This window comes from Podarcis pityusensis (assembly GCF_964106645.2).
Source record: "Podarcis pityusensis genome assembly, chromosome: 13".
Lineage (NCBI taxonomy): Eukaryota > Metazoa > Chordata > Lepidosauria > Squamata > Lacertidae > Podarcis > Podarcis pityusensis.
Window position 1 is genome coordinate 29,414,826 of NC_138038.1, and position 27,084 is coordinate 29,441,909.

Sequence of the window (27,084 nt, forward strand, 5' to 3'; positions counted from 1 at the left end):
GCTTGAAATTCTTCAGACATTTCTCCTTTAGAGAAACACCCAAATTGGTCTCAAATGTCACATTGCACAACATTTTCATGAGAACTATATTGGACATTGATAAATGAACTAGAAATGTTTTGGAGGACCAGTGATCATTCAGGGATCCACCGCAGAAGGCGAATTTTATTTCATTTAATTCAATATGCTATAATTCGAGACTTCTTACATTTGTTCTCCATGCAATTAACTTATCTATCCCTTCTAAATGATAGATTGCTCAGCTCAAAATATCTGCAGGATCTGATGTTCTTCTGCTTCCTTAGATCTTACTCTTTGGCATGAGCCCCTTTTTACAATGTGATAGGAGCTACCTTGTAGGGTGAAAAGTGGTTGAATGAACTGTAAGAACATGCACATCAGGTCCATAACATACACCTTCCCTATGAATTTCTAAATCTGTTGAGATCGAGGGTGCAAGTTAGGAGGAAAGACCCTTGTAACCAGTCCTTTCCACAAAGGGTTGGCAAATGTCAGGCTTTTAAGATCTACTGATTTTTTTCAATAGAGCCCCAAAATTTACCAGCCACTATGCACATAAAGTAGAATAGCAATTCTAAGTTATTTTCAGTACCAGCAATAAAATGAATTCATGCAAAAGTCAGGTTGACTGAAATTTTCTACTGCTTGGCAGGTGAATTTAATATTGATGAATTACTAAATAATGTGGAAACAGAAACCATTACTGTTTGCTCACCCATGTTCTGAAACCTAGGAGCATATCACATAGAAGCTCCTCCATATTGTTAAAAGTGTATGTGAATGAAGCCTCAGGGAGATACAAGTTATTTTGGTTGAATTTTGGTCCCACTAAAATCAATGGAACATTCTAGCTTTGACTGAAATCTCTCCTTTATTACAAAGGGAGTCTAATGCAGCTAAATTACTCTGTATCCAGTGCTATGAATATAATGGGTGGCACACTGACAACTGTTCTTTCCATTGCAGTGAATGCAGAAGAGTTCATACGCTGCATAGTCCTGCTTGACTGGAGTCAGAGAACTAGATCACATACAAAAATTTGCAGCACAATTTTTATGATATTGTTTCATCTTCTAAATATAAAGTATGTTGTTTATTTAGTATATATAGCCATCAAAAAATATTCTCTGACATGGGAAATACTACTAACAAGTTGCTAAAGGTGAAATAAGGAGCTTCACAACTAAGTCAAAATCTTCAACTGATTCTCCAGTCCAAACTATATCCATGATTCATTGTTCATAATGATATACCACTCCATCAAGATTAACCTTAGGAGAAATACTTGCATATCTGAAGTGATTAAAAAAAAAATTCTAGTAACATTTGAATGTTGGTAATTTACACTTAAAGATACTAGAAATTAAGCATTTTAATTTCAATTCCAAAGCTATGGAGAATTTTGACAAAGGCAATGGAACACCAATAACCACATTTACCCTTCTGGGATTTGGAAATGACCCTAAACTACAAATTCCATTCTTCATGGTGTTTGTATTCATCTACACTGTGACTGTGGTTGGAAACATTATAATCATCACTCTGGTAATCTCTGATCATCACCTTCATACTCCTATGTACTACTTCCTTGGAAACCTGTCCTGCTTGGAGACCTGCTACACTTCAACTGTCCTCCCCAGGATGTTAGCCAGCTTCCTGACAGGGGATAGAACTATATCTGTTGGTGGCTGCTTTGCACAGTTTTTTTGGTTTGGGACCCTAGCAATTGCTGAATGCTACCTGTTGGCTGCCATGTCCTACGACCGCTATTTAGCCATATGTAAGCCCCTCCACTATGCCACTCTTATGGATGGGAAACTCTGCTTTCTCTTGTCAGCTGGGTCCTGGCTATGTGGGATTACAGTTATGACAATAGTAGTAAGTTTAATGTCACAACTATATTACTGTGGTCCCAGTGAAATTGATCATTTCTTTTGTGAATTGGCACCAGTGATTAATCTCTCTTGCAGTGATACTACTATGGTGGCACTGGTGGGTCTCATAGTCTCAGTCATCGATGCTATTCCGTCTTGTCTCCTAACGCTAATGTCTTATGTGTGTATAATTGCCACCATCTTACGGATCCCATCTTCAACAGGGAGGAAAAAGGCCTTTTCCACCTGTTCTTCCCACCTTATTGTGGTTTCAATATTTTATGGATCATTAATATTTGTATATGTGCTCCCAAAAAAGGAAGCTCTGTGGGAAGTGGACAAAATCTTTTCAGTCTTCTACACAGTCTTAACCCCTCTAATCAATCCCCTTATCTACAGCCTGAGGAACAAAGAGGTGAAAGAAGCTTTAAGGAGAGTCATAAGCAAATGCAGGGTTTTAACATAATTTGCACTATTAGCCTTAAATATGCCTTAAAATGACCTTGTGAATGGGCAGGCTCCCACAGAGAAGCTCATGCTTGCTCTGCCCCTAGCCAAGAGAAAACGAGTGGGTGCAAGATGGGTGGTTGTATTTTAAGACATCTGATCTACCTACTATGCTGTTTCCGACATTCTGAGTATTCTAGGGGGCATGGAGAGGATCTTCTCTGCGATGGGGAACGGGTGTGCTGATATTCAGAACTGGTGCTCTGAGGAACTGATAAAAAGTGATGATCTGATTTTAGTCAACCTCCATCTGTCCTGTGTCAATTTCCACTCAATTATTTTGAAGAACTGTTTAATGTGGCAAGGATTGACAAAATATCCTCATGAAGGGTCAAGGAGAGAGAGGGAGAGATTATTGACTCAACACAGAGTGACTTTCTTTCAGCCAAAACAAATAGGTTTTTTGCTTTTGTTTCCTTTCAATATCATTGTTGGAACATTTCCTGATAGTTTCCACTGAATTGGGATATACATCGTCATTGTGATGTTTCATCCTGGTTTGTGTCAAACCAGCTAGCATTACAAGCCAAGCTATACATGTAATATGCAATATTTTTCTTATACTTGTAAACAGTGCTTTTGCTATGTTTTTCCATTGAATAAAACACTGTAAACCATGTATGTTGTTGTAATGGATTGCTTTGAAGTCATTCCAGCACTGGGTGGGGAAATCACTACCCAATCCTGGTCTGTATTTTGCCAGAACAAAGGTGGCAACTCTACTCATGAGGAAGCTAACTGGTGTTATTTCCAGCCCTTGCAAAATTCTTGTATTTATGAGTTTGCTTAAATTCTAACCCTTTACTGAATCTATTGATTTGGCAGGCCCCCGCTTCCTTTTTTAGTACACATTGCTTGCCATCAATAAATATTATCTGTTCTAGGAGCTATTGAGTTGCCAAAGGTGACACAAGCAGTTTCAGAACTGCGTTGTAATATTCAGTGGATTCTCCAGTCAAAACTATATCCATTCTTCATAAAGAGGTATCACTCCATCATCCACAAGAGGTCCAGAAGGTGACAACACAAGAATGGGCCTTTTCTGTGGTTGTTCCCTCTTTTTGGAATACTCTCACCAAGGAGACTTGCCTAGTGCCTCTACTATATAGCTTTAAGCTATATAGTATATAGTATTCTCTATAACTAGGTCTTTGACTAACAGTCTATGGCCTTTTAAATATGTTTGGGGGAGTGGGGTTATTAGTTTGTTTTCATTTGTTTTATTATGTATTTTGTGCTCACATTTTGTATTTTTATGTTCTGAACCACCCTGTGATCTTTGGATAAAGGCTGGTATATAAATGTAATCAATCAATCAACTGAATCAGATGATGCTCTGCAAGTGGTGAACCTTTGAGTAACGTTTGTCCTTATATGATGTTTTGGGAAACCAGCACTATGTAATCATCTTCTGTGAAGCCTGGCTTGCAAGTGGGTCAAACTGTAAGATCTCTCATTGGGTTTTGTGGCTGAACCCCCACGGCAAAAGATCATTTGTGAAGCTTAGAAGGGAATGTGTTACTTGAGCTGAAAAGGGTTCTGCATCGCTATAATAGTATCAGTATGTATCAGTTCCTTCCAGTGTTTTCTTTATAACATGATTTCAGCCTAAAAAGTGTTTTCATTTGGCCTACCACTTCCACTTCCATGGCATGGGAAGCATGACACTGTGATGCCAGATGTGGGGAAGCTAAAGTTACCACAAAAATGTGTTTGCACATACTGTTGATCAGCAAATCAGCACTGGGGTGCTGCAAGGTACTACCCCCCCCCAATGTTCTCCAACATTTCTTTGAACTCATCAAGATTTTTCAGTTGGTTATTGAATGCACTTCCTGTTGAAATATGAGAGGCTCCATCTCTATGGGCATTCTGCCAACTTTCTCATGTCTCTACCTGCCATGGACTGGTTGGACACAGAGAATGGGAGGAACCAGCTGGAGAACCACCAAGGGAAGAAGGCTCAAAGCCCGGAAAGTGCAGCAGGGGAGGACAGAGGCCAAGAGGCAGAGATGAATCAGGCTTGTGCATAGTCATGGGTGTCTCCCCCTCCTGCTGTGACAAGCTCCTCTCCCTGCTAGTCTCCCAGAATGAGTAGAGGTATGAATAGGGTGTAGAAGATGTTGGCTTCACACAGGCTCAGTCTCTGATTGTTGGGAAAATCCCTGGAGAGGAGGGAACTTAGATGGCTTTGGGAAGACAATGACCTTCAGTCTTGGCAACTGATTCATGGGACAAGACCTGTAGGGATGAGCTGCTGTGCTTATTAGGCCTGACACTCTGGCAAGTCTAGTAGTTAATGGATCAAAATTGAATCACAACAAGACAGGGATACTGTTTCTGGGGGATAGGAGGCATGCAGGTGTGAGGGACTCCCTGTCAGGAACTCGTCCTACACTCAAGTAGGACCCTGGCAGAGACACATGCCCAACTAGCATGTTATCTCTCTCCTGGTCAATCGTTCAAAAGCTTCAAAAGCTTTCTTCAGCCCGAACATGACAGTGACCGATGCCAACAGATATTGGAACACTTAGGGAATCCGTAGAGTCTTTGCAGCTTGCGTAACAGACCTCAGCAACTCAGCATTTTGGCTAATCTACTTTATTTACATATAAACACACACGGAGCACTGCAAAATGGCTCCATCTCTCTCTAGCATCAGACAGCAAAGAGAAAGAACAAAGGATAATAGTCCCACTTCACAGAACACAGTAACACAAACATCCTGTCTCTGTCATTTCCCACTTTGTGGAGTCAAAACTCCACAGTTTGTGACAGACAAAAATCCCATGACCCCTAAAGGACCAGGTGCACAGCCTGGATATCATTTTGGACTCACAGCTATGGAGGTGCAGGTCAACTCTGTGCCCAGGACAGCTATCTACCAACTTCATCTGGTATGTTGGCTGAGACCCTACCTTCCTGCCCACTGCCTCTCCAGAGTGGTGCATGCTCTTATTATCTCCCAATTGCACTTTATGTGGGGCTACCTTTGATGGTGACTCAGAAACTGCAATTAATCCAGAATGTGGTTGCTAGACTACTGACTGGGAGTGGCCACCACAACCATATAACACTGGTCCTAAAAGATCTACATTGCCTCCCAGTATGTTTCCAAGCACAATTCAAGGTATTGGTGTTGACCGTTAAAGCCCTAAACAGCTTCGACCCTGCATACTTGAAGGAACAGCTCCACCCCATTGTTCAAAGCAGGCAGCTCCAAGGTCCAGCTCCAAGGGCCTCCTTGCTATAATTGAAATTACAGGGAACAAGGCAGAAGGCCTGTGGAATGCTCTCCTGTCAGATGTCAGAGTTAAAACTACTATATAACTTTTCATAGAAATCTGAAGACAGCTCTGTTTCGGGAAGCTTTTACTGTTTGATTCCGCCCTCCCCCCTGTATTTTTGCTGAAAGCTGCCCAGGGTGGCTGGGATAACCCAGTCAGAGGGGTGGGGGTATAAGAAATAAATAATTATATCATTATCACCATCATCATATACAGGTTGTGCTAACTCCAACTTGCACAATCTGATTTACTACCAGCTTGCTCCTGTCCCTACCTAAACAGCCTATCTTAACTGTAGTACGCCCTTGCCTGACTCTTACAAACCATAGAATCCAACCTGGCCACAGTGCCATCCAATCAATGTTCCATCCCACCACTTGGTACCATATATCCATCAAATTATGATGGCTCAAACTAAGTTTAGCCATCTAAGTACATAAAGTTCTGAAGATTCCTATCTCGTTGCCATGCATTCACAGCACCCATCAGCACAGGCATAATTAGAGTAGAACTTTCCCCACAGAAGAACAATTTAAGCATAGTCCTTAGAAAACTCAAGAGGTTTTTCTTCATACTAATCCCTTGTGGCTATTCACCACCTTTTAAACCCTCTTCATGTAAAACATATTAGCATGAGTTACAGTTATGTTGAATTGGCAACACAGCTTAATGTGGCCATCACTGCTGAGGAAATAAATCACTAAGCTATTCTGCCTGGTGGTAAAGAGGAAAGGTAAATATTTTTATTATTTTTCTCATACCTTATCACTGTTATTGAGAGGGAGGATGTCATTCAGGAGAAAATACCCTTGTAAACAGCCCTTCCCCTGTGGCTATGGCTGTTACCTTTACACAAAGAGTGGGCAGACTTCAGGCTTTTAAGATCTACATCTGTTCTTAATAGAACCCCAGAATTTACCAAACACAGCCAGCTGTAAATGCCATACAGACAGAATGGAGCAACAAGTCTAAGCTGTTTTCAGTACCAGAAATAAAATGAGTTTACAGTCCATTAATGCAATAGCCAAGGTTATATTAAATGTTCTACTTCTGAGCAGGTGAGTTTAATGTTGATGTCATTACTAAACAATTGGGAATCAGAAACCATTAGCTTCACCTCACTCCTGCTTTGCAATGCAGGAGCATATGACATTGAACTTCTTCCATATTGTGGAAAGTATATGTGAATGAAGCTTCAGTGGGTAATAATTTTTGAGATAGATTCAAGCTAAGTTAGATGAACTTTGGTCCCAGTAAAATAAATAGGACATGCTAGTCCTGAGTGAAATCTTTCATATTTCAAAAGGAGTTTAATGCAGCTAAGATACTCTGTATCCAGCCCTGTGACTATAGTGAGTAGCTCAATGGGAACTGTCCTTGCATTGTAGTGAATGAAACATAAGATTCATTAGAGCTCCTGTGTTTCATAGTCCTACTGGATTGTAGCCAGAGAATCAGACCCACAATCCACAACTTGTTGCACAATATTATTATTTTATTGTTTATCTTCTAACTGTAAAGTTTGTTATTTATTTAGTATATATAGCCTAACATGAATAAATATTCTCTGATCTAGGGAATATTGAAAATGAGTTGCTCAAAGTGAAACAAGAAGTTTCACAACTGAGTTGCAATCTTCAGCTAATTCTCCAGTCCAACCTATACCCATGCTTCATGCTTGATAAAGATGTATCACTCCATTAAGATTATGCTTCCAATTTCGATTTGAAGTGATTTTCTAAAATAACAGCAATTCATGAAAGTTGGAACATTACACCTAATGACCTAAAGACACTAAAATTTTGGCAATTTAATTTCAGTGACCATTGCTATGGAGAATTTTTACAAAGGCAATGGGACATCAATAACCACATTTACCCTTCTGGGATTTGGAAATGACCCCAAATTACAAATTCCATTCTTCATGGTGTTCGTAATCATCTACACTATGACTGTGGTTGGAAACATCATAATCATCACTCTGGTAGTCTCTGATCATCACCTTCATACTCCTATGTACTACTTCCTTGGAAACTTGTCCTGCTTGGAGACCTGTTACTCTTCAACTGTCCTCCCCAGAATGTTAACCAGCTTCCTGACAGGGGATAGAACTATATCTATTGGTGGCTGCTTCACACAGTTTTTTTGGTTTGGAACCTTAGCAATTGCTGAATGCTACTTGTTGGCTGACATGTCCTATGACCGCTATTTAGCCATATGTAAGCCCCTCCACTATGCCACTCTTATGAATGGGGAACTCTGCTTTCTCTTGTCGGCTGGGTCCTGGCTATGTGGGATTACAGTTATGGCAATAGTAGTAAGTTTAATGTCACAACTATATTACTGTGGTCCCAGTGAAATTGATCATTTCTTATGCGAATTAACACCGGTGATAATTCTTTCTTGCAGTGACACCACTTTGGTGACACTGGTGGTTCATATACTGTCAATCATAAATGCTGTTTCTTTTTTCCTGACACTGTCGTCTTATGTGTATATAATTTCTACCATCTTACGGATCCCATCTTCAACAGGGAGGAAAAAGGCCTTTTCAACCTGTTCTTCCCACCTTATTGTGGTTTCTATATTTTATGGATCATTAATATTTGTATATGTGCTTCCAAAAAAGGACGCATTGTGGGAAGTGGACAAAATCTTTTCAGTCTTCTACTCAGTCTTAACCCCTCTAATCAATCCCCTTATCTACAGCCTGAGGAACAAAGAAGTGAAAGAAGCCTTAAGAAGAGCCATTAAAAAATGCAAGGTTTTAGAATAATTTGCAGATGCCTTGTCCACACATCAATATTAGCCCAAGTATGCCTTACCATAACCTTGTGGATGTGTAGGCTCCCAGGAAGAAGTTCACATATTCTCTGTTACTTCTGAGTATTTTAACCACAACACAGCATGGCAATTATGCTAAGATTTGCCTTAGTGATTTATCTGAAATGGGGATCATGGTTCATGTCAGTAACCATAGAACATTGGCTACATATCGTGCTTTAGAAGAATCCTTAACTACAAGCCCCATTTTGGATGGCAGACTAATATAAATTTTAGATTAACTATTGTGCCTTCTGCAGTTAGTAAATAAGGAAGAGTAAAGCTGATGTTACCTGCTGCTGCGATCCAACATGTTTATTCAATTTGCAGCATGCCACATTTTAATTTGCCGTGTCATGTGAAGCAGCCCAGAATACATATATTACAAGACTGTATAGTGTCCCGTGGTTTTCCACGAATCTGAGGGCAATGAAACAATCGTTGAGACGGCTAGAGCGCCGGTGGCGGATGACCCATTCTGAAGCTGACCGGACACAGGTTAGAGCTCAGTGTCGAGCCTACCAAGTGGCGGTAGCGACGGCGAAGAAGGCTTTCTTCGCCGCCTCTATTGCATCTGCAGAAAACAGCAGCAGGAGACTTTTTCAGGTGGTCCGCAATTTAGCGGAACCACCTGCTACATCGGGGCCCAATACGGGCCACATGATCTCCTGCAATGATTTTGCAAAGTTTTTTGCAGATAAAGTCGCTCAGATTCGGGAAGAGGTAGACGCCACCGTGGGAGCAGGGCCGGGGCGGGGGAGTGCTAGAGTTTTGTCTAGTCAAGTTGAGTGGGATCAATTCCAATCTGTTACCTCCGAGGATGTGGACAGGCTGCTTGGACGAGTGAAACCAACCACCTGTCTCCTTGATCCTTGCCCATCCTGGCTTATAAAAGCTAGCCGGGAAGGGCTGGGCGATGGGCTTCGTGGGGTGGTGAATGCTTCCCTCCGTGAGGGAGCCTTCCCAGACCCGCTGAAAGAGGCGGTTATTAAACCGCTTCTTAAAAAACCATCTTTAGATGCGGCCACGATGGCCAACTATCGCCCAGTCTCAAATCTTCCATTCTTGGGCAAGGTGATTGAGCGAGTGGTTGCTGAACAACTCCAGGCACGCCTGGAAGAAGCGGACCATTTGGATCCCTTCCAATCGGGATTCAGGCCTCATCACGGGACTGAAACTGCCTTGGTCGCACTGGTTGATGATCTCCGGCGGGCTAGGGACAAAGGTGAGAGCTGTTTCCTAGTTCTGCTGGATCTCTCAGCGGCGTTTGATACCATCGACCATAACATCCTTCTGGACCGTCTTGAGGGGCTGGGAGCTGGGGGCACTGTCATACAGTGGTTCCGCTCCTTCCTCCTGGGCCGTGTTCAGAAAGTGGTGGTGGGGGATGAGTGTTCAGACCCTTGGGCTCTCACTTGTGGGGTGCCTCAGGGTTCTGTCCTCTCCCCCATGCTTTTTAATATCTATATGAAGCCGCTGGGAGAGATCATCAGGGGGTTTGGACTGGGTGTTCATCAGTATGCAGATGACACCCAGCTCTACCTCTCCTTTAAATCAGAACCAGTGAAGGCGGTGAAGGTCCTGTGTGAGTGTCTGGAGGCGGTTGGAGGATGGATGGCGGCAAACAGATTGAGGTTGAATCCTGACAAGACAGAAGTACTGTTTCTGGGGGACAGGAGGCGGGCAGGTGTGGGGGATTCCCTGGTCCTGAATGGGGTAACCGTGCCCCTGAAGGACCAGGTGCGCAGCCTGGGAGTCATTTTGGACTCACAGCTGTCCATGGAGGCACAGGTTAAATCCGTGTCCAGGGCAGCTGTGGACCAGCTCCATCTGGTACGTAGGTTGAGACCCTATCTGCCCGCGGACTGCCTCGCCAGAGTGGTGCATGCTCTGGTTATCTCCCGCTTGGACTACTGCAATGCGCTCTACGTGGGGCTACCTTTGAAGGTGACCCGGAAACTACAACTAATCCAGAATACAGCAGCCAGACTGGTGACTGGGAACAGCCGCCGAGACCATATAACACCGGTCTTGAAAGACCTACATTGGCTCCCAGTACGTTTCCGAGCACAATTCAAAGTGTTGGTGCTGACCTTTAAAGCCCTAAATGGCCTCGGTCCAGTATACCTGAAGGAGCGTCTCCACCTCCATCGTTCTACCCGGACACTGAGGTCCAGCACCGAGGGCCTTCTGGCGGTTCCCTCACTGCGAGAAGCCAAGTTACAGGGAACCAGGCAGAGGGCCTTCTCGGTAGTGGCGCCCTCCCTGTGGAACGCCCTCCCACCAGATGTCAAAGAGAACAACAACTACCAGACTTTTAGAAGACATCTGAAGGCAGCCCTGTTTAGGGAAGCTTTTAATGTTTGATGTATCATAGTATTTTAATATCCTTTTGGAAGCCGCCCAGAGTGGCTGGGGAAACCCAGCCAGATGGGCGGGGTATAAATAATAAATTATTATTATTATTATTATTAGTGAACATAGATGTAGAGCTATTTTTTTTCCAGATTGCCAGAATGCCTTTTATTTAGCCACTGTTTTGATTTTGCAGATAAACGTATGGTAGTCCCATGGCACATATGCAAGCATTTTCTTATTAACATGAGTGAGGAAACTCCAGCCCATGGCCTTATTAGACCTAAAAGGCCTACTCATTTGAGCCACATTTCCCACTTGAACGATGTGGCAAATATGATGCCATCCATCATCATCATCGTTGTCATCATCATATATTTAGTTATACCCAACCTTTTCCCCTGACAGGGACTCATGATGTCACATGTGGGGCAGGTAAAGTTCTAGCTATGTCAAAAACGACATTGCAGGCACCACCAATCAGCTGATCATCAGCGGGGTCCTATAAGGCACCATTTCCCCCCAGTGGTATTTAACATTTCTTTGAATCCAAGTTTTTTTTCCAGTGTAGCACTGGTATTGTCAGGCTGCTGCCTGTGACTCCTGGCCAGTTGCCCAGGAACATACAAAGACATGGAAATGTTTCTTACCATACACTTTTTATTCAGTATTTACAGAAAGAGGCTATAGAACCCAACCTCTTGGATAATGGCATTGTCCACAGTGAATCTCCACCCCCTGTCTCTCCCAGTTCCTCGTTTGTCATCCTCATTGTCTCTCCTGTGGGTGGTGCTACGTGCCCTTTGTCTTTGAGCTCTTTGCTCTCCTACTTTCAAGGCTCGCTGGGTTCTGAGAGGGGGCCGGGTCTGGAATGCTTTCTAAAGACACTGTGTCTATCAGCTGTCACCCCCCTGGTGTTTCCTCCTCGTACTCTCCCATTATTTCCCAACTTTCCCCCTTGTTGTAAGAATTTTAAAACAAAACAGTATATGTTCCTGTATCAATAAAGGACGGATCCTTCCTGCTCACAATAAAGAGGTTTCCATGTGTTCTTGTACTGTACTGTAGCCTGTACATGCTCATGTTTTCACATATGTGTGTATTCTGCTTGTATTCTGCTTGTCCCTCTCCCCCTTCTCCCTTCCCCTTCTCTCCTGCCACACTATATTAATTTGCCTTTTTACAGAAACATTGTAACATCTCTTGATTTTAAAGAAGCTTGTGTGTCTATACCAAATGTAACTTTAGTTGTGTAAAATTGTAACTCCACGAATGTAAAATGTATCTATTATGTTGCAAGGGAAAGATAAAGTAACGGAGACCTGTCAGAGGTGGCCTCAGTGGTGCAGCACCATCTATTGAGTCTACCATGCATGAATCTCATACATCCATTCATAAAAAACATGTACTCTCATTCACAAAATGCAACTTTATTTAAAAGCGATCATTACTATCTTCCTGCATATCCTTGACAGCCCACAGGCAAAACGCTCAAATCCTGTTTCCCTCCTTATCAGCCCGCTCCAGGTGTCACTCCGATCACTCTGCAAACAAGAAAACATATCAGTAAATATGTCACAAGCAAGTTTGCATAAGCTTCTTACTGACACCACCCAGGAAAAACAATGCAAATCACCCACAAGAACTGTCGTTAACACAGATGTTTTCCCCAAGTGTCACTCACCTGCAAATCCATTCATGCCATGCCTAGTCTGTCTCTTCTGTAATCCATGTACTTGTATTGTCCTGTATGAAAAACCAAGTGTATAAATATCAGGGCTTGCCTTTGGGATTCCTTCTCGTGAAGCAAGGAACCCTGTTGCAACAGTCATTTCTTTGTTTTCAATAAAGATCAGGCTTACAAGCCGCCTTGCTACAAATTTTCCCGGTTTGGTCTCTGTTCTTTACTCCCAACATTTAAGAGCCTAAAACGTGCCTTCTTGGTAGTTGCAAATCACTTAAGGAAGGCAACAATTTATGGGCAAATTTCTTTAACACCCTCATCTGCCTCTGAGCCATGACATCCCTAAAACCCCTGTTGTAAATCTAAACTGTCTTCCTCTTCCTCCTCCTTACAAGGGTCAAGCTGGGGAGGGGGTCTCCACCATTTCTCCTCTGCCCAGTCCCTGATAGGTATTATGGAATGCACTTCTTGTTGATATATTAACATTCAGCTGGCCTATTAAGCTGTCTGCCTAAGCTGCCTGTTTTAATTGATGATTTAATTGTAGGTTTATTATTTATTTATTTATTATGCTTTATTAACTGTAGTTGCATCCATACATCAAAGACATTTTATAGACTGTAGATCAAACTCATCAAAATAAAAATTCCAACAAAGAAGTATATATCTACATAAATTTGATTTCCCGTCCTTCTCAACATCTTTTCACTCCCATCAACCTATTACCTAAATTTATCAGCAAAATCATAATAAAATATTAATATGCATCTATGTATATTACTCTAGATCATATATATTTATATTATATTTATATAATCATATATATTTATAATATATTTATATCTATGTATATCACTCTACTTTAACCCATTTAACCTTTATTTACAGAGCTTATTCAAAAGCTGCCACTGAATTCAGATTGCAACACTTATTTTTTAAGTAATTCTTTAGAGGTTTCCAGTTATCAATGAACTCCCGTTTTTGCTTATCTTTAATCTTTTCTGAGAGACTATCTAGTTCAGCATATTCTACCAATTTTACTAATTTCTACCAATTCTGATCTGATGGTGATTTGGTCACTCTTCAAATGTTTTGCTATAAGTACTATCGTGGCTGTGGTGGCATACAGAAAGATTTTCCTTATCTTCCTGACTACACCTGCTCCTGTAATACCCAATAAAAATGATTCTGGGTTTTTTTGGGGGGAGGATGCATTTAACATTATTTGAAGCTGAGTATGTATGTCATTCGAGAAGGTTTTGATCTTTTTATAAACCCACCACATATGGAGCACCTGGTTCTCCGTATCTCCATCATATATTAGACACACTTTTGTACATTTTGGAGAGTTTAGAAGGGGTTAGATACCAGTGGTATAACATCTTTTGAAGGTTCTCCCTTAACGTGTAGCATGCCGTAAAGTTCCAATTTACTTTCCATAGGTGTTCCCTTTGGCTCATCTCTATGTTGTAACCAAAGTCTTGGACCCATGTGATCATTGTGGACTTAACCTCCTCCTCCTTGACTTCCCAGTCCAGGAGGAGTTGGTATGTTTTGGAGAGGGTTTTAGTTTTAGAATTTACTAGATCTGATTCAAATCTGGAAATCTTTATCACATTTATCACATTTGAAGGTTTCAAATAATTGATAATATTGGAACCAGTCCTTGGCTAATTTTGATAGACTTCTTACAAACCACAGAATCCAATATGGTCACAGTGTTGTTCATCCAACACCTGGCACCACACATTCATCAAGTAATGATACACTGAAGTCAGTTTAGCCCTCCAAATGAACCAAGTTTTGAGGTGTAATTATTCCTACCTCACTGCCACACTTTCACAGCACCCACTGACACATTCTGTTAGGTATAATTGGTTTAATTGACACTAAAAAGGGAAAATTCCTGTGTATTAATGAAGCTTTAAAATGAAAAAAAGTCTAAATGTGTATTGCTAACACAGGGTTTTACCACTGTAGTTTTTTTAGCTCCTAAATGGGTTAATGATTGCCTCTAGATTGTTTTCTGTTACTCTAAACTAAAGTAGCATTTGATCATGTGATGAGGCTATTGAGTTTCAAATTCACCATCTGGAAAGGGTGATGGCTCTGAAAGCAATATCTGGAAGCAATATCTCTCAAAAAGATAAATATGAGGACAAATTGGTCAACATATAGAGAGCTCCTAATTGAAATGGAAAATCAATTAAACAGAAAACAAACCAAAACAAACAGTCAAAAACTAAAACATGATGTTTTCTGTTTAACTGAAAATCTCAGTAATAATAATAATAATAATAATAGAAAAATCAATTAAAATTAAGAAAATTTGAGGAAATAAGAGAAAAGATAACAGATCAGTTACAATATTTTCAACTAAATGAGATTTTTAAAGAAGATAAAAAGATAGATTTTAGTTACTCAATATCCAGATTTAAAAGATTATTGAATTAAAATTATTGAAGAAAATGTACAGCTTGCTGCTAGAATGGGAAACAAAGGATGAAGAGGTTCAATGTGTGATGATTAAATGGGCAAAAGATCTGGGACATAATATTCAAATGAGTGATTGGGGGAAATTTGGAAGGTGAATCTGAAATTCACTGCATGTACAACACTGAAAGAGAACTATATGAAATTGATGTACTGTTGGTACATAACACCGGTAAAACTTGCTAAATGTATAGAACAAGTTCTAATAAATGTTGGAAATTCAAAGAAATTCAAAGAAAAAGAGAGTACCTTTTACCACATGTGGTGGAAACGTTAAATGGTTAAAAGTTACTGGGAAATGATATATAACGAATTGAAGAAAATGTTTAAATTGACTTTTATTAAAAAAACAGAATTAGGAATAACAGGAAGCCAAATCTTGAAGGAAAAGAATAAATTGTTTATGTACGCAACAACAACAGCCCAGATTCTATTAGCCCAAAATGGAAGGAAGACATGATACCAACAATAGAAGAATGGAACTGAAATTGATGGACTATGCTGAAATGGCTAAACTCACAGAAAAGCTTAGAGAGATTGATAATGAAAAATTTCAAAAAAAAAATGGGAAACCTTTATTGTGTATGAACAAAAATATTGCAAACAAGTAGAAACATTGGGAGGCTTTGATTAAATATTTGCAAGCAGTTAAAAATGAGATAAAGTTAAAGAAAGGAAATTCGAATTGAGATATTAAGGTTTGATGGTAATCAGTTAAATGTTGATAAAATAATGAGAATAAGAATAAGAGGTTTAATTATAATTATGCAGAAAATGTATACATTCAATGAACCAGAAAAGGGAATGGAGGAAAGTCAGGAGGTTAAAGAGAACCTCCCCAAAAGAAAGAGATGATGTTTATATATTGGAAAAAGTGTTGATGTTTTATGTTTATGTTTTTATATTTTTGTTGTTGTTTTTGTTGTTTCTGTTTTGTGTTTTTGCTTTTGTTTTCTTTTTTACAAAGAATAATTGTTGAACTTAAAATTGTAAAATCAATAAAAAAAACATTTACAGAAACACACACACACACACACGGAGTGCGTTATTAAGCTTCCAATCACTTCAAACTGCACAATATTGATACCTACAATACATTCTTAATTAAAGTAGAACCATCATTTTACAAAGGGAATATGCCTCCTTTTCCCAGAAGAGCAATTTAAGTGCAGCTCTTCTTGGAAAACTCAAGAGGTTGATCTTCATACTGATCCCCTGTGACCATTTCCAACTTCTTATATAATCCCTCTTCTTGCAAAACATGTTAGCATGAGATGCTGTCATGTGAAGCGACTGGACAAGTTGTGATCATCACAGCTGAGGAAATGAATCACTAAGCTGTTCTGCCTTGGTTCCATCTGATGGTCAAGAGGAATGGTAACATTATTATTATGCTCCTCACACCCAATCACTTATTTTCACTAGATGTCTGCCTATTTTAAAATTTCACATTCCTTACAGATCATTGCTGGAAAAGCAAATGACATAAAGAGAAAGTTCTCTCTCTCTCTCTCTCTCTCTCTCTCTCTCTCTCTCTCCCCGTGTGTGTGCTCGCTCCAATTGTCTTTCGTCTGCAATGCAAAAACCAGGACATTAATTTCACTATTTGCCAAACATTTACAGTACAGACCTATACATGCGTACACAGAACTAAGTCCCATTAAGTTGAATGGCACTCTCAGGAAAGTTGGTGTATAGTTTCAATCTTTGGCAACACAGAAATGGGCATTAATTTCAATTAGTTTAGCATTACTGTGTTGAGTTGTAGCCCATGGAACATGAGTAAAAGAGATATATTTTCTGAATGGCATTCTTGTGGCTCTCACATGACTCTCCCTAAAGATTTGTTAACCTTTTTTTGATTTCCCCTTGAAATTCATCAGACCTTTTTGTTTGGGAAAAACACCCAAATTGGCCTCAAATATCACAGTGCATACCATTTTCATGAACATTGTATTGGACACTGATAAATGAAATACAAATGCATTCAAGAAGCTGCAATTATCCAGGAATCCATTCCAGAAGGCAGATTTATATAATAATGTCAGGGGTTCAGGAGCAGAGGCAAGGGCAAGGGAGGAAACAGAGAGCGAGGGAGAGGAGGCAGAAGAAAAGATGAGTGATGACGACGACCCGAGATCTCCGAGTCTTTCCAGTGAATCAGAAGATTCACAGAAAGGAGCACCAGTGGCCAGGGCAAGGGGGGAGCCTAGGGGGACACCCCAGGAAGATAGAGCCAGAGGGGACTCAGAGGGGAGCAGTTGGAAATCAGGACCAGCGTCACCGCCAGAGAGCAGGGAAGAGGAAGGGCGCCAGGGATCAAGCGCTGGCAGCTCACAACAGGGGGGAGGGCACGAGTCAGGAGTGGCCACACCTCCATCGGGGAGCGAAGAAACGGTCAGACGGAAGGTGGAAGGTTGGGCGCGCGTGCCAAGTTCAAATGCACAGGAAGGTGGCGCAGTAGGCAGCCCGGAAAGGGAGCCAGGTCCTAAAGCCCGCCGAAAGGAGGGAGAAGAGTCAGGGGGGTCAGCGTCAGCGTCAGAGGAATCCCGGAAGGAAGAGACCCCGGGGGGCAGAGGGACCCAGAGAAGAACAGTCAGGCGGAAAAGGTGGAGCAAGGCTAGGATATTAAGTTGGTGTACAAGGGGCGGAGACTCAGATGGAGCTTCGCCGATCTAACCATGAGACGTAGAGTTGCACGCAGCAGCTTGAGAATGGAAACTGTAACTCAATAAAGACTTTTATTTAATGATCGCTGGCTAGCGTGATCCTCTGTGAGCTAGGATCTGGAAGCAGCTCTGACAGTAAGCTCCATCTCACTGATTGTGGGCATCTACGTCCTCGCGGAGAGGAGAGAAAGCGGGTGCCTACTAGCGAGCTCACGAACGGCAGACAACATGACGGCCGAACAGCAGATAGCGGAACTCAGAGAAGCAGTGTCGCGACTGAATGCCGAGGCTCTTGCATCCAGGAAGAGAGAGGAGGACGCAGCTGCCGCCTACAGGGATCTCCAGGTCAGGTTGGAAGTGCTTACGAAGCAAGGGCAACTGACACCCAAACCGGAGGGGATTGGGTTGGGGAGACGAACAGGCGGTCTGGTCTCTCACTTCGATGGGAATTTGCAACAGTACCCCAACTTTAGAGCAGATGTAATGTGTGCACTGCAACTGCTGAACAAAGACTTTAGAGATGAGCAAGAGAAGGTGGGATTCATCATGTCCCATTTGCATGGAGATGCTAAAGCATGGCTGCGCAATTTGTGGAGAGATAAGGATCCGGCGCTCCAAAATGCGGATGCCTTTATTAAAGCGATGGATGGGTGCTTTTTATCAAGCATTGACGTGGATCTTGCTCGGCAGGAGATACATGGACTGAAGCAAGGGAGGGCCAGCGTAAGGCAGTACCATGCCCGCTTTTTCGCTTTGGTCAGTGCCCTGGAATGGGACAGAGATTCGGCTCCTGTAAGAGACCTGTTTTGGGAGGGATTGCACGGCTCGGTTAAAGATGAAATTGCGAGGGGGGAGAGACCCCGGACCACGCAGGAGATCGTTCAGAGGGCGCTGGCGGTGGGGGTGCGGCTGGAAGGACGTCCGTGGAGCAGGGACGAAGGGCGTGGAGGGCGCGAACCAGCCAGGGGCTCCTCCTTCCTTCCCAGAGAAGCAGCGCGTGCGCAATCCACGCCTCCGCCAGGAGGAGGAGCGGAACCTATGGAGGTTGGAGGTGCAAGGGCTCAGTCAGCAGCCAGAGCCCTAGCACCGGCAGCAGTGAAAGCGAAGCCTCCTAGAGGGAACAGGAAGTGTTACATCTGCGATGATCCACAGCATATGGCGAAAGAGTGTCCCCAGAGGCTCCACAAGCACACTGCAGCCTCAGCAATGGTAACTGCAGCAACGCAGCAAGGACAACCACAGCAGGGAAACGAAGGAGTCTGGTTGGAGGAAGAGGCACTGGGGCCCAGCCAGACGTGTCAGTGAAGCAGTCCCCAGAGATTTTACAGCCCATGGACCCCCTCCCGCCCAAACCGGTAGTGAGGCTCACCGCGTCGCTCCAGCTGCCCAATGGAATCACCATGGACGTGCCAATCACCATTGACTCCGGAAGCAATGCGGACTTTATAGGGCAGGACTTTGTCGACCGGCACGCTATACAGTTGCTGCCTGCCACGCTGCCCCTGCAGGTTGTCACGGTGGATGGCAGGGAGCTGCTAGGGGGGCAAGTGGTGAAGCAGACGCCACCAATGGTGATGCGACTTGGGAATCACAGGGAAATCATCAGCTTCAATGTCACTCAACTATCGGACACGCCCATTGTATTGGGCATGAGTTGGCTGGACAAGCACAGCCCGACGCTGGCTTGGTACCAGAGGCAGCTGACCTTCGGCTCTTCCTTTTGCGCTGAACACTGCATCGTGCCCAGGCAGGAAGGAGGGGAAGAGGAGTCACAGTTGCAGCTAGGCACGCTGCAAGCGGTTCCCCACAAGTACGCAGAATTTTTGGAGGTTTTCTGCGAGAAAGAGGCAGACAGGCTACCCCCCCACAGACCATATGACTGCAAAATTGACCTGCTGCCGGGGGCGGCGCTGCCCAAAGGGAAGCTGTATTCCATGTCTGAGGACGAACTGCAGGAACTCAAAGAGTTCATAGATCATAATTTGGAGCGCGGTTTCATCCGAGAGTCCAAGGCAGCGGGGGGCAGTCCGGTATTCTTTGTTAAGAAGCGGGACACGCCCCAAAAAAGACTTGTAGTGGACTTTCGCATCTTGAACAGTGTGACCAAGCCATCGGACTTCCCCATGCCCCGAATCGACGACCTCCTCGCAAAGGTACGGAAGGGCAGAGTGTTCACCAAGTTGGACCTGCGAGGGGCATACAACCTCATTCGCATGCGGGAGGGAGATGAGTGGAAGACAGCCATGTTCACGCCCCTGGGCACCTACGAATATAGAGTTATGCCTTTTGGATTGCAAAATGGCTCCCACGTTTTTCAAGCTTTCATGCATCACGTGTTGGCGGGGCTCCTCTACAAGACGTGCGTCTGTTTCTTGGATGACATCCTGATCTTTTCGGAATCGCAGCAGGAGCATGACAGACACGTCAAGGAAGTGCTGAGCAGGCTACAGCAACATAGGCTTTACGCCAAGCTGGAGAAGTGCCAATTCGACGTGACGGAGGTGGATTTCCTGGGCTACAAGTTGTCTGATAAAGGGCTCGCCATGGACAGCGCCAAGGTCCGAGCAGTGTTGGATTGGAAAAGCCCACGCAACCGGAAGGAGGTCCAACGGTTTGTCGGCTTCGCGAACTTCTATCGCAAGTTTATCAAAGGCTTTGCGATGCAGACAGCGGCCATCACGGACACGCTCAGCTCCAAGAAAAAGAAGTTCATCTGGACAGAGCAGGCGGAGCAGTCCTTTCAGGCACTCAAGCGTCTCTTCGCGTCGGAAGAGCAGCTGCTTCATGTCAACCCCAGCAGGCCGATGAGGGTGGAGACAGACGCTTCGGACAGAGCCGTGGGAGCAGTCCTGCTGCAGAAAGACCCGCAGGGGGTTTGGAGGCCGGGAGCGTTTTACTCAAGGAAGCTCAGCAAGTCCGAACAGAACTACACCATCTGGGACAGGGAGTTGCTGGCCATTCATGCAGCGTTCAAAGCGTGGAGGCACTTCCTGATCGGCGCCAAGCACACGGTGCAGGTCTGCACGGACCACAAGAATCTAGAGCACTGGCGCACGGCACAGTTCCTGAACCAGAGGCAGATACGTTGGGCTGAGTTCTTTGCGAATTTCGACTTCCGAATAGAGTATGTCCCGGGGGACACCAACATCATGGCGGATGCTCTCTCCCGTAAGCCACAGTATCTGGAGGAGGCAACGCCAGCGGCCGCCATGCACATCTTCGCACCGACAGTGTGGGCGTGCGCGGCGGCGACAGTTGACCTGGATGCGGTGCGACGAGCGTTGCAGGATGACTCCTTCGCGCAAGCAAAGATGGCAGAGGTGCACAGGGGCACGGCAGCGACCGACGAGTTCCAGCTGCGAGATGGTTTGCTCATCCGTAAAGGGGCCATCTACGTGCCGGGAGACGAACTTCGCGCCAAGGTACTGCAGCAGCTGCACGACGCGCCCACTGCCGGGCACTTTGGCAAGGAGAAGACGGTGGAATTAGTAGCCAGAGACTTCTGGTGGCCCGGAATGAGAGGGGAAGTCGCGGACTACGTGGCGAGGTGTGACACCTGCCAGAGGTCCAAACCAGTGCACAGACCGCCGGCCGGACTGCTGGAACCGCTGCAAACTCCGTTCGAGCCATGGGAGAGAGTGGCCCTGGACTTTGTCACGGATCTGCCCAGCTCGAGGGGCAAGACGGCTGTGCTGGTGGTGGTGGATTTGTTCTCCAAGATGGCACATTTCATTCCGTGTGCGAAGGTGGCCACGGCGGAACAAACCGCCAAACTGTTCATAGACCACGTGTTCAAGGTTCACGGTCTGCCGCGGTCTATTCTGTCCGACCGAGGGCGACAGTTCATCTCAAACTTCTGGCAGAGGCTGATGGGCTTCCTGAACGTCAAGATCAACCTGGCGTCGGCTAGACACCCGCAGACCAACGGGCAAGCGGAGCGGGTCAATGCCATCATGCAGCAGTACCTGAGATGTTATGCGAATCAACAGCCTGCGACGTGGGTGGATTACCTGCCTCTCGCCGAGTTCGCCTACAACAACACGAAGCACGTGTCCACGGGGGTCACGCCGTTCTTCGCCAACAACGGGAGGCACCCTAGAACCTTCCCGGGACTGGAAAGAATGGGGGAGGGGGAGCCGCAGACAGCAGATGCGTTCGCGTCGGAGTTGCAGGAGGTCCACGATCAGCTGCGGCGGCACCTGGAGCTGGCTAAACACGCATACAAGGTACAAGCGGACAAACACAGAAGGGTTGGCGAAGAGATCCATGTGGGAGACTGGGTCTGGTTAGCAGCCCACGCAGTGCCGGCCAGGTCGTTGGTGAAGAAGAAACTAGGGCATAAACAACTGGGGCCCTACCAAGTCGACGAACAGGTCAACCCGGTGGCTTTCAGGCTGGCTCTTCCGGAGGGTTCCAGAATGCATCCGGTGTTCCACAGATCGGTGCTCACTCCCTACAAGGCACCTCACAGGTTTCAGGAACCAGGAACGGCACCGGGTCCGCTCCGAGAGAGAACCGGGCAAAGGGGAGTGGCACAGGAGGAGCGCATCAACGAAGTCACGGAGATTTTGGACTCCAGATGGGGGGAAGAGGGGGTAGAATACCTTCTCGCCAAGGAGGGCACCCCGGCCAGTGCCAACAGCTGGGTGCCGGGCTACGCTTTAGACGAACCTCTGCTCAAAGAAGAGTTTCATGCCCTCTTCCCACATAGGCCAATGCCAGCAGACTTTTTCGACGACTGGCTTTTCACGCCCACGCTTTCAGCCAGCACGTTCCGGGGGTTCGACTCGGACGAGGAACCGACACGAGACGCCCGTTCCCCGGAGGGGTCACCCTCGGGATCTGCTTCAGAACCCTCGTATTGGTGGGATGATCGACCAGAGGAGCAGTTCCGCAGAAGGTGGCTGGAGGGTCCAGGACGAGCAACGTCTCCAGAAGGCAACGAGGGAGAGACGGACATGGACGTTTTCGGGGACGACCCGGGTTTTGAGCACGGCGGCACAGAGATGGAAGCGGAGGTGACCGTCGTCAACGAGAGCAGGGAGGAAGAACCGGAAGACTTCGGATGGCGGCCCGCCACGGGAAGCGAACTGTATCCGACATTCGTCCCCCTGACACGGCAGCACCCAGATCCCGCACCGGAAGGAGGGGAGGGGGGAAGAGGGGGCTTCGAGGGGGGGATGGATGTCAGGGGTTCAGGAGCAGAGGCAAGGGCAAGGGAGGAAACAGAGAGCGAGGGAGAGGAGGCAGAAGAAAAGATGAGTGATGACGACGACCCGAGATCTCCGAGTCTTTCCAGTGAATCAGAAGATTCACAGAAAGGAGCACCAGTGGCCAGGGCAAGGGGGGAGCCTAGGGGGACACCCCAGGAAGATAGAGCCAGAGGGGACTCAGAGGGGAGCAGTTGGAAATCAGGACCAGCGTCACCGCCAGAGAGCAGGGAAGAGGAAGGGCGCCAGGGATCAAGCGCTGGCAGCTCACAACAGGGGGGAGGGCACGAGTCAGGAGTGGCCACACCTCCATCGGGGAGCGAAGAAACGGTCAGACGGAAGGTGGAAGGTTGGGCGCGCGTACCAAGTTCAAATGCACAGGAAGGTGGCGCAGTAGGCAGCCCGGAAAGGGAGCCAGGTCCTAAAGCCCGCCGAAAGGAGGGAGAAGAGTCAGGGGGGTCAGCGTCAGCGTCAGAGGAATCCCGGAAGGAAGAGACCCCGGGGGGCAGAGGGACCCAGAGAAGAACAGTCAGGCGGAAAAGGTGGAGCAAGGCTAGGATATTAAGTTGGTGTACAAGGGGCGGAGACTCAGATGGAGCTTCGCCGATCTAACCATGAGACGTAGAGTTGCACGCAGCAGCTTGAGAATGGAAACTGTAACTCAATAAAGACTTTTATTTAATGATCGCTGGCTAGCGTGATCCTCTGTGAGCTAGGATCTGGAAGCAGCTCTGACAAATAATAATAATAATAATAATAATAATAATAATAATAATAATATGCTGTTATTTGATACTTCTTACATTTGTTCTCCTTGCAATTACTTATCTATCACTTCATCACTTCTGAATTATCTTGCTTAGCTTCAAACATCTGCAGCAACTGATGGTCTTCTGCTTCCTTGGATTTTACTCTTTGGTGTGTGTCCCTCTTTACAAACTGTTATTCAATTGAGAGAGAGGGTGCCAGTAAGGAGGAAAGACCCTTGTAAACTATTGGTATTTCACAACTTTAACCTGTTGCAGGATTGCAGTTGAATACAGTGGTACCTCAAGTTACATACGCTTCAGGTTACAGACTCCGCTAACCCAGAAATAGTGTTTCAGGTTAAGAACAGAAATAGTGCTTCAGGTTAAGAACTTTGCTTCAGGATAAGCAAGCTCCGGCGGCAGGGCGGCAGCAGGAGGCCCCATTAGCTAAAGTGGTGCTTCAGGTTAAGAACAGTTTTAGGTTAAGAACGGACCTCCGGAACGAATTAAGTACTTAACCTGAGGTACCACTGTATAGCAGAGCATACGCGGACTTCCAGAAGCAATCAGTTGTGGGTAGGAAGGATGAAGCAGGAACAAGATGCTGCTACCAGTAACTTATAGGTGTTTTATTATTTACAGCAGACTCACAAGTTACTATATAAAGGATACAGACACGGATCTTAACTCTCTCACTTAACATACTCCAGATGGCTCTCAGAACATACACTGACCAACCAACTATCCAGCCAAGGAAGGTCATGAGTCATCATGCCTATGTGGAGACCTCGACCAATAGCAGAGTTGTATCCAAGCTCCCATATCTCTAGGCAGAATAACCCCCTCTGCTCAGTCTTCTTGGCCTTCAGTCAACTTCTTAACTGCTTTTGTGAGAAGCTGCATCAAATGGCATGCAGGCATAAAAACCCCAACATAAACAGCCCTTCCTCTGTGGCAATGTTTAGTCATATTTTCTCCCTACATGAAGCATGGCCAGAATCATAATCTACTTAAAACAAGAACTAAAGAATATACCAACCACAGTTAGTTTTAAATGTGTACAGATAGAATGAAGGAACAAGTCTAAGCTGTTTTCATTACCAAAAAATAAATGAGTTTGCAGTCCATTCATATAAGAGTATACTTCAGGTTGTCTCAAGTTTTCTATCTCTCAGCAGGTGAATTTAATGTTGATGCCAAACAATTGGGAATCAAAAGCCATTATCTTCAGCTCACCCCTGCTTTGCAGTGTAGGAGCACATCACTGGGAAGTTATTCCATGTTGTGGAAAGTGAATATGGGGTACCTGTGAGATGGATTCAGGCTAAGTTAGTTGAATTTGGTCCCTATGAAATCAATGAGACATGCTAGTCATGACTGAAATCTCTCATTTATTTCCAAGGGAGCTAAAGGTAGCTATCATGGTCTGTATCCAATCTTCTGAGTAAAATGGGCAGTGCACTGAAAAGTGTTCCTTTCATTGTAGTGAATGAAGATGTATTAGAAGCACCGGAGCTCATATTTTGCATAGTCCTGCTTGATTGGAGTCAGAGAACCAGACCCACCACCAACAGTTTGTTGTTCTATATTTTTACTGTGCTGTTTAAACTGTAAAGGTTTTTTATAGTATATATAGCGTGCCATCAATAAGCATTCGCTGGTCTGCAAAATACTGATGATGAGATGTCAATGGTGACGCAAAGAGCTGCACAACCGAGTTGTAATTTTCAGTTGATCTCCAGTTCAAACTATATCCACGATTCATCGTTTAAATAGATGTATCACTTCATGATCATTAACTACAGGCAAAATTCTTCCAAATTTCATTCGAATGATTGCAATCATTGAAATCTGAAATATTAAAATTCTGGGGAAACAACAATTTTAGCAATTAACCTCCAGTGAACCTATGGAGAATTTTGAAATAAGCAATGGAACAGCAATAACCACATTTACCCTTCTGGGATTTGGAAATGACCCCAAATTACAAATTCCATTCTTCATGGTGTTCATAATCATCTACACTGTGACTGTGGTTGGAAACATCATAATCATCACTCTGGTAATCTCTGATCATCACCTTCACACTCCTATGTACTACTTCCTTGGAAACTTGTCCTGTTTGGAAACTTGCTATACATCAACTCTCCTTCCCAGGATGTTAGCCAGCTTCCTGACAGGGGATAGAACTATATCTCTTGGTGGCTGTTTCACTCAGCTATATTGGTTTGGATTCCTAGTTGTTGCTGAATGCTACCTGTTGGCTGCTATGTCCTATGATCGCTATTTAGCCATATGTAAGCCCCTCCACTATGCCACTCTTATGAATGGGAAACTCTGCTTTCTCTTGTCGGCTGGGTCCTGGCTTTGTGGGATTACAGTTATGACAATAGTAATAAGTTTAATGTCACAACTATATTACTGTGGTCCCAGTGAAATTGATCATTTCTTTTGTGAATTGACACCGGTGATTAATCTATCTTGCAGTGACACCACTTTGGTGACACTGGTGGGCCTTACAGTCTCAGCCATAGACACTATTCCTTCTTGTCTCTTGACACTGATGTCTTATGTGTGTATAATAGCCACCATCTTACGGATCCCATCTTCAACAGGGAGGAAAAAGGCCTTTTCAACCTGTTCTTCCCACCTTATTGTGGTTTCTATATTTTATGGATCCTTAATATTTGTATATGCACTTCCAAAAAGGAAAGCTCTGCGGGAAGTGGACAAAATCTTTTCAGTCTTCTACACAGTCTTAACCCCTCTAATCAATCCACTTATCTACAGCCTAAGGAACAAAGAGGTGAAGGAATCTTTACGGAGGGTCATAAGCAAATGCAGGCTTTTAGAATAATCTGCAGAAGCTTTGTCCTCACATCCGTGTAAGCCAAGATATTCTTTACCGTGACATTGTGAATATGCACATCTATGCTAGGGTTTATGGTTAATGTTACTAATCATAGCCTATTGGCTATACACCATGGTTAAGGAGAGATCTTAACTACTGTTCCCAGTTTGGATGACAAACTGAAGCACAATCCTTAGTTTAACTGCCATGCCACACTGTTGTTATATAGCAGGTATGAATTCCTCTCTGGGAGCCAGCTTGGGCTTGGGCACGGGTTTCTCTGCACACCATGGCCACTGCCAGCCTGAACCAGGGAAAGAGGCACATGGGCATGGCAGTGGCAGCCCCTCAGACCTGTGCACCTCTTTTTCCCGCTCCGTCTGGCAGCAGCTTGGGCTGGCCTCTTTTTTGCTGTTCAATATATGGCAAACCTACCTAACAAGAATCCCATGTTTTTCATTAAAGGCATGCTTAGGTGATTGCTGTTGCTGTAGCAGCAGCTGCTTAAGGGGGCTTTTTAATGGATGGAGTTACATACTGATATTTGCTGGTCCTTTATTT

The 27,084-nt window shown here is 44.6% G+C and overlaps 3 protein-coding genes across 3 annotated transcripts; all 3 read left to right on the forward strand.

The window, feature by feature from the left end:
• Window positions 1-1,413: 1,413 nt before the first annotated feature.
• LOC308461515 (olfactory receptor 5B21-like) lies at window positions 1,414-2,361 on the forward strand (the record flags this gene model as incomplete). The annotated part of the gene is made up of 1 exon (XM_080978511.1): window positions 1,414-2,361. The coding sequence occupies one exon, from the start codon at window positions 1,414-1,416 to the stop codon at window positions 2,359-2,361; it is 948 nt and encodes a 315-aa protein (XP_080834637.1).
• A 5,159-nt stretch (window positions 2,362-7,520) lies between these two features.
• On the forward strand, window positions 7,521-8,465 carry LOC308460770 (olfactory receptor 5B21-like; the record flags this gene model as incomplete). The annotated part of the gene is made up of 1 exon (XM_080977294.1): window positions 7,521-8,465. One exon carries the CDS (start codon window positions 7,521-7,523, stop codon window positions 8,463-8,465), a length of 945 nt encoding a protein of 314 aa, XP_080833420.1.
• Window positions 8,466-25,581: 17,116 nt separating this feature from the next.
• LOC308460771 (olfactory receptor 5AR1-like) lies at window positions 25,582-26,529 on the forward strand (the record flags this gene model as incomplete). Its single annotated transcript, XM_080977295.1, has 1 exon — window positions 25,582-26,529. One exon carries the CDS (start codon window positions 25,582-25,584, stop codon window positions 26,527-26,529), a length of 948 nt encoding a protein of 315 aa, XP_080833421.1.
• Window positions 26,530-27,084: the final 555 nt, after the last annotated feature.